The sequence below is a fragment of the Folsomia candida genome, unplaced genomic scaffold, assembly GCF_002217175.1.
Source record: "Folsomia candida strain VU population unplaced genomic scaffold, ASM221717v1 Fcan01_Sc003, whole genome shotgun sequence".
NCBI lineage: Eukaryota > Metazoa > Arthropoda > Collembola > Entomobryomorpha > Isotomidae > Folsomia > Folsomia candida.
The window spans coordinates 624,611-636,152 of NW_019091195.1; the positions used below are offsets into that span (position 1 = coordinate 624,611).

At 35.5% G+C, this 11,542-nt stretch overlaps 5 protein-coding genes across 5 annotated transcripts; 2 read left to right on the forward strand and 3 right to left on the reverse strand.

Moving 5' to 3' along the window:
• Window positions 1-86: 86 nt before the first annotated feature.
• Window positions 87-1,351, forward strand: LOC110846157. The gene is made up of 4 exons (XM_022092804.2): window positions 87-207; window positions 297-466; window positions 551-769; window positions 839-1,351. The coding sequence occupies exons 1-4, from the start codon at window positions 157-159 to the stop codon at window positions 951-953; spliced, it is 555 nt and encodes a 184-aa protein (XP_021948496.1). The 5' UTR covers window positions 87-156; the 3' UTR covers window positions 954-1,351.
• A 201-nt stretch (window positions 1,352-1,552) lies between these two features.
• Window positions 1,553-2,567, reverse strand: LOC110846156. The gene is made up of 3 exons (XM_022092803.2): window positions 2,384-2,567; window positions 2,151-2,308; window positions 1,553-2,079 (listed from the first exon to the last, which is right to left on the reverse strand). Exons 1-3 carry the CDS (start codon window positions 2,498-2,500, stop codon window positions 1,710-1,712), a joined length of 645 nt encoding a protein of 214 aa, XP_021948495.1. The 5' UTR covers window positions 2,501-2,567; the 3' UTR covers window positions 1,553-1,709.
• Window positions 2,568-3,177: 610 nt separating this feature from the next.
• Window positions 3,178-4,228, reverse strand: LOC110846155. The gene is made up of 3 exons (XM_022092802.2): window positions 4,017-4,228; window positions 3,795-3,955; window positions 3,178-3,707 (listed from the first exon to the last, which is right to left on the reverse strand). The coding sequence occupies exons 1-3, from the start codon at window positions 4,140-4,142 to the stop codon at window positions 3,308-3,310; spliced, it is 687 nt and encodes a 228-aa protein (XP_021948494.1). The 5' UTR covers window positions 4,143-4,228; the 3' UTR covers window positions 3,178-3,307.
• Window positions 4,229-5,152: 924 nt separating this feature from the next.
• LOC110846154 lies at window positions 5,153-8,038 on the reverse strand. Its single transcript, XM_022092801.2, has 4 exons — window positions 6,937-8,038; window positions 6,385-6,841; window positions 6,004-6,319; window positions 5,153-5,937 (listed from the first exon to the last, which is right to left on the reverse strand). The coding sequence occupies exons 1-4, from the start codon at window positions 7,678-7,680 to the stop codon at window positions 5,346-5,348; spliced, it is 2,109 nt and encodes a 702-aa protein (XP_021948493.1). The 5' UTR covers window positions 7,681-8,038; the 3' UTR covers window positions 5,153-5,345.
• A 492-nt stretch (window positions 8,039-8,530) lies between these two features.
• LOC110845557 (E3 ubiquitin-protein ligase RNF14) lies at window positions 8,531-11,337 on the forward strand. Its single transcript, XM_035849559.1, has 4 exons — window positions 8,531-9,407; window positions 9,595-10,167; window positions 10,237-10,539; window positions 10,626-11,337. Exons 1-4 carry the CDS (start codon window positions 9,063-9,065, stop codon window positions 10,779-10,781), a joined length of 1,377 nt encoding a protein of 458 aa, XP_035705452.1. The 5' UTR covers window positions 8,531-9,062; the 3' UTR covers window positions 10,782-11,337.
• The last annotated feature ends 205 nt before the right edge of the window (window positions 11,338-11,542 follow it).

An 11,542-nucleotide genomic window follows, 5' to 3' on the forward strand; every position in this document is an offset into this window, starting at 1 on the left:
CAATCATTGAAAACGGGTATTTCAAATCATGTTATACTAAACCAGTTCACCTACTTGCATCAATACTGACAGGTAATACCAATCAAGTTTTGTACCACTCAATTGCAACATATTTTTTATTTACCTTGTGAATGCTCTTCCAAAATTCTGTGCAAAATGTGTCTCATCCGAACAACTTTGACTGTAATAATCATAACTTTAAACTTGGTAGGTTTATATCTATTGTTATACATCATTTTATATATTTCATCATTTATATAATGCCAATCTACATAATCTTGCACTCATTTTCGCAGTGCACTGTTCAACCGGAAGCATCTCTACCAAATAAAACCACGTCACACGTAGAAGGGAAGGGTGACAGACACTCGAAACAATTCTATCCCCTGAATAATTTTCCTACAATCGATTACCAAACATTTTTAATCAATTACTTGTACGGAAGCGGAAATCCAGCTTTCCCACGGTAATCTTTAAGCCAAATGTGTAATCTGAACTTATGGTTAGGTCCTTTTGGAGCAATTTGTTATAATTGAAATTTTTTTTAAAGACTTGGACATGGGGGATGGACGCCAAATCCGAAACCGAGATTAGTCTGCCACGTAGTAAAGCATGGCGATCTAGGGGCCTGTTATTCCGATCGCGACTGTGCTACATCTCCACTTGGTAACAATTGTGACGTCCTCAGAGGGAACTGCTACTACAATTTGGATCAACAAATTTTACGCGGTCAAAATTCACAAACTACTAGGGGTTTTTTCCCATTTGGGTACGAGCAAATTCGCATTGAAAGTCTTGCCATCAAAAAATTTTGATTTTAATATTATGGATTTTGCAGGGGAAGAAAAAAAGGATTGGGAGAGCAGTGCGTTAGAAATGACGAGTGTCAAGAAGGTTTGGTCTGTTATACTCGCGGAGTTTGTGGGGACTATGTGTTTCGCGGCTATGGATAATATTTCCAATTAAGGGACTTGTCTAATGGTAGCGATCGAATTGAAGGTCCAAGGCATCCTATCCTTCTCATGTAATTTTTGTATGGGGAAAATGAGGCACCTCATTTTGTATTACCAAATGTATGTACAGGAGCCAAAATTCGCCGAAAATTCGCCACCTACTTTGTGAATGTGGAGTCCCTAAGAAATAAGAATATTATAATAAGGCGGTTGGGTGGTGCCCGTGTAGTCTTGTAAATTTGTTGTATGATATTATTATAAAGTTACAAATATTAACCTCTTTACCCATACACATATATATTCCCCATAAATTAATTATCGTTAGAGGGGTAAGTACATATATGTACATATGTTTCGGACACACTAATAAACGGAGAGTGGGAAAATTACAATATCAATATCCGTATAAATACATGTGCACACATATGTACATCATCTGTAACGTTAGGAAACATGTACATACTTAAGTACCATGAAAATAATAATGATGTAGTAGTTCCGGTAAAAGTACATTTCCAAAATTATAGATGACAACCTTATGCGTTTTCATGCTGCATACGTATTTTTTATATACAAATATCTTTTAATCACGTTGAAAATATTAGGAAATTATCATTTTATTGAACCCTATGTAGTTTTGCATTTAAATTAAATTTTAATATATGCAATTATCTCAACAAAATCAATACCCGACTTGTCTATAAGGCGAAAGTGTAGATAGATCATCATTCGGTCATCGGTGGTAATTTCATCTAATTAATTGCTGCATTGCCTCCCCGTGTCCCTGGTCGATATTGCAGAAGGAAGTTTGTATTGTCGTAAAATAACGACGAAATCAACTGGACGTTCTTCATTACTCCCAACTCCTAAAACTCTCTCTAGGTCTGTGGCGTTTATTTTGTAGTACGTATTGAAGTCGATTTCCTGATTGTACCCTTTATCTCCTACCGCTGGTCCGGTAGTGACCTTACCCTTATCAGAGTTAAGCCAAACTTCAGCTTCAAACTCTATAAGTTTTTCCTCCCTAAGATCAACCTTCTCTCCATTTCGTTTGATGAGTATCAAAGTTGTTCTTGATCCAAGTTTTGAAGTACCTTTTGCATCTTTCAGAGGAAGATTGAAAGTTCTGAAAGTGAGTGCATGCACATGTAAATAGATGAAATATTAGGAATATAGTATTTTCAAAGTTTTTTATACATATTTGCCGTGTATCCAATTTGATTAGGGGGCGAGAATGCAATTGATCTCGCGATTATTAATGGTCGTTCCAACGTTTTTGAAATTTCGTAATATTTCTTTAATCCATTCATTTTCCAGGAGAACTCAAATTTTGTCATGTCAAAGTCGTACAAAACCTTTTTTTTTAGAAAGCATGACAAAATGAGTTGAGCTGTCTTAAGAAAAATATTTAGTATAATTTATGTATATACGTTTGACTCCAGGCAGAAAGAGCCTTGAAGGGCTGGAATGTCCTGAGAAATTGTTGCCTCCATGCTGATTATGCAGATTATCAGCGTAATAAGAGATATTTTCATGGTGAAAGACATGATGACAGAAATAGACTAAGTTGAACTGCTGTCTTTCAAGATACTGCTTAATTACTGATTATTCTGTCAAAGTAAAATTGAGGCAATAATGCATTCATAAAAGGCTTGTACAGAAGTACTTTAATTTGTTTGCTCAACCTTTCATCATAATTATTCGTACATACGAATTAAATTGGGCAAACAAATTTTATGCAAAAAACAATGATGTGCTAAATAATATGCTAAGTAATTGTCGTCATTATATAAACAAGTGTCGTTTAAAACGACTCGTTTTTGCCGAATTTGTTGTCTCACCGAATCCCAAAAATAAAGTTAGCATATAACAGGTATTAAGGTTTTAAAAGATGACGAAACTAGGATCGTGGATACATACAGGGTGGTTAAAATGTCACACCACAATGGAAAATTTTCCAATGGGAAAAGTCCCTAAATCTCCATTAGTTAAAAGATTTGGGATTGAGATTTTTATAAATTATTATCAAAACTGATGACAGAATTCTTAAAATGTTGCATTTTAGAGACAAAATTTCGGTAACTAATGGAAATTTATGGATTTTTCCCATCGAAAAATTTTCCATTGTAGCGTGACATTTTAACCACCCTGTATATGTAAGAAGTGTTACCACAGGCAATTTCATGGAATGCTAATTAGCAGATATCTAATGCTGAGCTGATCATCTTAATTAATTTGAATGACATTTATTACTTCTTATTTCTTGCTGCATTTAATTATGTGTATAGTAAAATGTTTTACCAAAAAACCGATTATTGTCTTTGAATAATGCATGTACATATTTATGCATATTCTTACAGCGTTTGTAAGTTACAATTTGTTTCCAATTCCATCATGGAAACAGGGTCAGGATTTCTCCACTGTTTTACAACAAAATATAATTGCAACAAATTTTCTGTTATTGGGGGTTGCAAAACAGTTTGGAACTCTGTCCTGTTAATGTCGCCACCTAATTTGAATATAATTCCATATTGAGGGGACTTGGTTGCTCTCCCGATGCTGGTTTTAATCACCCCGTTTACAGTGGAATAGGTCAAATCTGCTTCGTATTCGTATCCCGTTGCGAACATGTCCACTGATCTCTGTCCGTCGTGAATAACCATTTCCACAGTGTCTTGAAGAAAATCGCCCGAACTACAAGGTGTATAACTGCCACAAAAGAGAAAAAATCCTGGAGGTGCCAATCTAAAAATTCTATTGGGACAAGATAAATGTAATTTATACACATAAATAATTATGAAACATGAACGTATTTTGCTAAAACAATTGAAATTTGCATACAGGTCCACAAAATGACTTTTTCCATATTTATCCGCTGGCAGTTGAAATTGGTGTAAAATTTGAAAAGGTCTCTTTAATGTTTGACAAATGCGGTAGTATTCTTTAAAGTTGATCAATCGCCATGTAATTTCAAGCCAGGCGATTTTGAGGTCTTGCGTGGGCTACGGACACAGAAATATTATACATATGTAAATATGTTCACAATAATAAATTCCCACATACCGATGATTCCAGGCAGCCGGTGCCATTCAAAAAAGGGATTTCTGAATTATAAAAATTTTCTTGTAGAAATGGGCGAACTGAAGATAGAAACAGAAGCGAAACAAATAAAATGTGTAGAGTCATCATTGAACTATTTTTCTCTACAACTCGTACAAAACACGCCGGACAGATAATATAATATCTAGCCGTTTGAATGTCGGATAAAATATTATTCGGCATCATTTGATCTTACAATTATTGTCCAACATTTGCATATGTAAATACATTTGCGTGATAATTATATAAGAACACTACTTGGTCTTTCGACTAAACTGTTTGCATAAGGATTTGTCACCGACAAATTGTCTGTCATTGTTAACTTTGTATGCTAATTGAACGTAGATAAATATTCGAGTAAGTCATAGATTTATACATATATACGTGTATGTATTTACTATACATACCTATGTGTATAAAGGTCCATTATTAATTAATTTTACGATGCATATGTAAAAAAGAGTAAACTACATTACATACACGTGCGTGTAATATGAATGCAAATATCATTAATATTTAAGTAATTCCAATAAATCTCTACTATCTCTAGATATTGGTTTCAAAGACTTAGTTATGTGGAAAACAAAATTTTCTGGAAACATTTTAATGACAATAATATTTACCTATGTACATGCATACATACACACATGTGTATAATATCAGTATACTTCAAATTAAGGTTTCATCCTTTGCGAAAAGTATAGAGTAAAGATTTCGACTTTGGAAAATCAAAGCAAGTGATGCGGATAAATTCAGGGTGCATAAACTTTTTTGTTGTCCGTGGTTTCTCCTAAGGGGGTGGTGCCAGGATGAAAATTTTTATTCAAAAATTAAAAGTTGGGGAATTGCATGCACTTTTGCCATGACAACCACCCAAATCCATTGCAAAAGTGCATGCAATTCTCCAACTTTTAATTTTTGAATAAAAATTTTCATCCTGGCACCACCCCCTTAGGAGAAACCACGGACAACAAAAAAGTTTATGCATCCTGGGATAAATTGCAAATATGAAAGTGTGGGTGCAAAATATGTACATCACACCATATCATGTATTTCGCTGTCAATTAATCTTCTGCATTTCAATCTTATGTGCAATGTAGTTAAGTATTTATGAAAAAAACAAATGTTTTAATAGATCTTTAAATAATCTCTGGTTTAATGCATAGTTAAATAATTTAAATCTAGTTAAATCTGGTAAAATCACATAAATATATTAAAAAATACTTTATACTTATAATCATTTTATGTATCGAAATCAAAATGACGTGAAACAACCCTGCAGAACATGCAAATTTAGAGTGTCGTTTCATGCATTCTGGTGGAAATGTCATCAAATAATAAAACATTCTTGAGATACTGGTACCGAACTTGCAAACTCCTGGGTTTGAATGGTTTCACAATTCTTGGCATTTCATTCGTCACAGAATTTGCAGTTTCGTCCGAAATTCGAACAGGTTTCCTCATATCCCCATTATCATCAAATGACAATGTACAAAAAAGCCACTCTCGAACAGCATAACTTTTAGGGAGTCTATCCAACTGGGCGTTCTTCGTCAGTATTGCGTATGCATTACAAACGGCAAGTGGTCCGCAATCGTAATCATTCTCTTGCTGCACAGAATCCAAACTGACGACGAGTTTCCATCCTTGGTCAAATTCTTCAATGTCTTCCTGACAGTGGACAATGTGTAGAATGTGCATCAAACCAAAGAAAAATTTTTGGTAAAAAGTCCCACTCGAGATGAGAGAAGAATCAAAGAGAAAGATTGATTTGGTTGGGATGTGAACGCATCCGACGATCCAGTGACCGCCGTGACCGTTGAGGTCAGTGTTGATGAGGGCCAGAATGGTGGATTTCGTTTGAAGCTGTTTTCCTTTAATAATCCTGAAGATACAGAAATTAAGTAACTCAAGAGTGCATTTTTATCGGTTTTTAATGATCTATCCTCACCTCAGCAGTTCATTGTCTTCCCCGTAATCCTTCCTCATGCTCCAATTCATGACGTAACTCTCCAAAAATGCCACCTCATTTTCTAGTCTTTTCTTTTGAATGATGATTTTAATTGCGTCTTCCAAAATCTCGTCCTCAACCCAATTTCCAGCTGAAAGACTAGCGAAAGGAGGAGGAAAATTGAGACGATTATTGTAATTGAGAAATTCCCAGGACCACTTCTCCGGATATATTCCTTCACTAGTTGGATTGACGAATGCGTCAGAAATTTCTTCCAGAGTGAAGCTATTTGGCTGGGTCAAGTTTGTGTAAAAGTCTGAATACAAATATGAATTTTGTTTAAAATGTTTAGGGGAATTAATGGCATATTTATTTTCTCACCTAATTCATACTGTTCAGCGTCAGCGCCGGCCTGCTTTACTTTACTTCGAGTTATTGGCTTCATTTTACCGTTAAGTTTAGGGTAATGAACTTCGGGTCCGGTATAGTTTGAATGTGAAATGGGTTTATTTTCTTTTCTGGGAACGGAATCATTTCGATAAGAAGAGTGTTTTTCTGGATAAGTTTCACTATTTCCTCTTGCGCCATCCTCATCCCCATTAAAACCAGATGGTAATTTTGAGTTCCTAACCTTTGGGAATGCGTATTCCTTTAATTGATCAGTGCAAGATTGACCCTTCTCTTGAATTGTGGTTTCAGGTTTCGTCTCACAATCACTAAACCCATGAAAATCTTGAAGGCAATTTGAACAAAAACAAAAATTGCAGGGCAGGCATTCCGCCAACATTCCATTGATGGGATAGTGCAAGACGCCGTTCTCGCATTTTGGGCATTGGATCTGTAAGTATATATTTATGGGGTTAGAAGTTTTATAACTTATGTAATTTTACATGCAGGTTGCAAACAAAAATCCATGTATTGTTTTTTAGATACCAGATTTGAATCGCCCCCACATGCATCATTTCCTTGATTTTGAGCTGGATTAGCTTTCTCCAAGCCAGATTCTTCCCATCCATGTTCCTTGAGATAGTCGATATTCACCGGTCTTTTGTCTTTTGGACAAAAGAACTGCCTGTGTTTGTTTTTTTGTGCCTCCTTCGCATTCTTGTTCGTGCAATCCTCACACAAGTAGTGCTCACAAGGGAGAAGTACTTTGATATTTTGAGACTTGCACTTTTTTGTGGCACAGGTCACCGTAATTTCCTTCACTTTATGAGATGTTGTCGACGACGAGGTTGTTGTGCCCACCGTTGCTGCTCCTTGTTGCATTACGCTCTCAACTGGATTAATAATTCCATCCAGAAATAAATACATTTTCTTGACTGATTCACACTTTTCACAAAATGTCACATCGTAGGAGAAAGTATGGGCAAAATAATGTTTAAAGTTTTGGAGTCGAGCCGGCCTTCTGTTCCAAACCTTGGCGACATCCTGCATCACGAGGGGGATTAACTCTTTAAGAAGATGGAGCAACGTCAAGAGTGAGCTGCAGTCTTTGCCAATGGAGTCCAACCGATTGTCGATTTGGACCATAAGATCCCTGAATTTGTCTTCTTGATAGGGGGAAATAGTTCGGAAGGTGACAATTTGAACAATCTCATCCAAAATGGCTTGAGTAGGAGATTTACAAAAGTTGAGGATTAAACTGGGATGGTTTGGTAGCAGAGAAGTTGCCATTTTGAAATGGGGAAAATTTTAGATAAAAAATATACTCAATATATTTGGAAACACGGGGTTTAATAGAATTAGCAAATTATGCATCCAGGGAACTTAATTGAATAAATTGTGGCCGAACAACCCGCTGTTTCTTATTAAAGTCGAGCTCATTCGCTTCATACTGTAAATAGTTGTTGCCTTCAGTTGAAGTCGAAACCTATATATGTTTAGGTACACTTTACTAATATGATACAGAGATGGATAAAATTGTACATGTAATATATTCATCACAAATATTGTAATGCTAATGCGTCGCTATTCGTATCAAGCTGGAGTCAGACAGAGGTCCGGCCCAGTTTTATCACCTCTAACTAAATGTGAAATAAGCTTATCTTCTTGGGAAATGCAATTTGAGAAAGATACGAGCTATATCGCATAGTGTCAATGCTTTTCTTGCCTTCCGTGTATGTAAAATGTAATGTATGTAGTCATTTATGTACTTATATCAACTTATATGTCTTGTTTGCAATGAAAGTCAGTAATAAGAAAACGTTTCAAATTCAGGTTCCCGGAATGACGAGTTGACAATACATATATTTAGCTTGGCAAATTTAACATTTGCATATTTATCAAACCTATATTGGCAAAATATTAGCATACTTGAAAAATATATGTCTGCAAATTAGTATGCGTAGATTTGTGTAGATCTATATGCATGAAATATGAAAACAGCATACGACTTGAGACTTTACTCGCATGTACAGAAGCTGCGACAGGGAGTACCGTGGTGAATTCACGACTTGGAGCTGTGAATTCATATAGCCATCTGAAAAACTGCCAAAATGTGATTTCACAACTTGGCAAAAATTAAGCTCCAGAGCTGAAAATTTTACTTCCAAATCGTCAGTTAGCACTGCTGAGGGTCACGCTGAAAGCTCTGAATCTACAATTTTTAGAGCTGTGAATTCATAGCTGGTTACTAGATTGGCAGAACGTGTTCTGTAAAAAGCCCCGATCAAAAACTATCTTTATATCACAAAAATTACGTTCACAATTTATAGAGATGCGTGACTTAATTTGCAGGAAATACATTTTGCCAATCGAGACTTTGCTGCTCATGCAACTGGACATAATGAGTACAAATGCGATATTTGATACATGTCTTCACATAAACAACCATTTCTTATTGGTCCTGATAAATGTGGGCTAAACGTCTTCTCAATTAATTCAATGCTCAATATTTTAACTGCAACTGCTATCCCGACATTTAATAAATATTATTTCATGCACAAATTATTCATTTTCTCATAAATACATACGTACCCACAGTTCAGGTCTTTTCCGAACGCTAAGTTAGAATTTTTTTGTTAGAAATAAATTACTATCATTAAGGGGTAACAAAAATGGCGTCAGCATTCCCCGAAGACAATTTTGAGTGTCTTACCTGCTCCGAGTCACTCCAACAAGGTTTAAGGCTAGTACTGAAATGTGGTCATGGATTTTGTGCCAGTTGCTTGCTCCAAGATGTAATTGAACAACTTTCAGAGAATAATTTGACCAATGAAATTAGTGGCCAAGTTGACAAAGATCGTGAAACTATATCCAACCTGAGATGTCCATTTAATCCATTTTGTGATGGATTTGTGACATCAGACGTTTTCCAACCAGTATTGGGACATGAGTTGTATAAAAAAGTTAAAAATGTCTTACCATCAAGGCAAATAGATCGTGGGAACGAAATTGATCGGGTAATGTATAAATAAATAATTCGCCATGTAATTTAATGCAATTATACTTTGCACCCATGCATATTTTTCCTGTCATAATTAAAAGCTACGAGAGTTGGCGATTTCTTGAAGGATTTTAACTCCATAGATCTAAAAAAAAAAAGTTTGTTTTTTTCTATATAAACAAGTATTTTTATTTATTCCCCAGCAAAACTGTCCTCGTTGCTCAACCCCAGCAGGATCTGTTGAACTGGACTGCTTTCTAGCAACCTGTCATCCATGCGGATATGTTTTTTGCACCAATTGTAAATCAGATTATCACGGCTACGATTGCAATTTAAAGCTCGACTCCAAAAGTAAAATTCAACAACAGGGCAACAAAGATTTCGACTTTACTGAACTCTTATTTGTTTTGGAACAAGTTTTGGATGAAAATGCCAAGCAAAGGGACGCCACGACTAGGTCGGCTAAAACCCTTAAAAAAGTTGGTGTTAAACAATTTTCTCCCGTATTTGAATGCTGTATCTGCCTTAATGACGATATAGTACTGAATCAAATCGTCGACTTTGGCTGTTCTCACACCAACGCTTGCAAAAATTGTACGAAATCTTACTTTGAAAATTATATACAAAATGGTCAAATATTTGAGCTCAAATGTCCCTCGCCTGGTTGTGGGAGGATGGCGTCACAAGCCTTAATTAAAGACTTGGTGGATCCACAAGCATTCTTTAAGATGGAGGATTTGCAATTGAACGATGCGCTGAAAGAGTTTCCGGAAATTGTACGATTTTTATTAAGAAAGTTTTGAAATGTAAAAATGGTGAAAGCCTTATCCAACTTTTTTTATCAGGTCCACTGTCCCAAACCCGACTGTCAAATGATGATTCAAGCCCAACCCGAGTATGGATTTTGCCCAAGCTGCGAATATAGTTTTTGTACGGCATGCTTCCGCCCATTTCATGGGTCAACGCCATGCGGGCTCACGGATGTCGAAATGCAGGAAAGGATGCGAAAATATGTGACTGCTGACGAGGCAGAAAAACGACGCATGGACGAGGAAGAAAAGCAAGCGAGAAAAGTTCAAGATGACGAAAGTGAAAAGCTTATTAAAAATATTTACAAAAAATGTCCGTCTTGTCCGACAAATATTGAGGTAAGCTGTTTATTTGCATATTTATATGCAGAAACTAATTGTGATTTTTTCAAATGTTTAATAACCGGATTATTTTTATATGACAGAAAATTGATGGATGCAACAAACTAGTTTGCACAAAATGCCAAACCATATTTTGTTGGTTGTGTGGGAAGAAAATTTCGAATGTAGATCCCTACCAGCATTTCAGGGCTGGCGAGTGCAAATTATTTGAGGTCCCTCCAGACTACGATTCAGATTGATGGAATCTTAAATTATTTATTGCAAAATGGGTCAAACAAAATTGTTCTCTTTAACGATATTTACCTATGCAATTAATCACGTCAATTAGGTCAAAGATATAATTTTTTTCAACTTGGGGACACGATATTGCACATTTAGAAAAGTACGACGTAAGAGACACTAATTAAAAAAACGGTAGGAATAGGAACCTAATTAGAGCACAAAGTCAGCCAAATCCAGTTTAATTTTAGCCACACAAATCGGTATAAATTGCTATGTATAAAAATATAATGACCATTAACGCAAACCTTAATGTAAGTGTAAGCACGTAAATTTTTTAATGCTTTTAAGACTTCCCTTATATTGCGTACCAAAAGATTATACAAACAAATGTTCCTTAGAGAAATATAGAATATTGCCTCATTTTCAGTGCACCAGTTTTAAAAGTTGCAGACTTCATACAATAATGGGTTCCTCTAAATTAACAAACTTGAGTATCTTTCTTACAAGAAAAATAGTTGTTTCAATAAAACCTCAATATAAGGAATCCAAGAATAAAATATTTTCAGAAATATACTTCAAAGTTCTTGGTTTTCTACTATCCCTCGGCAACTTATTGGGAGTGACATCAATAAAGTTGGACCCTACAAGTTACAGATTAATCGTTTCGTCAAGTCCATATGTGCGTTCGAAATGTTACGTTGTATATTTCGCATTCGTAGTTCACTTCCTGTGGTTATTAATTCAAGTTCACATAAAATATAAATTTGGGACAATTTTG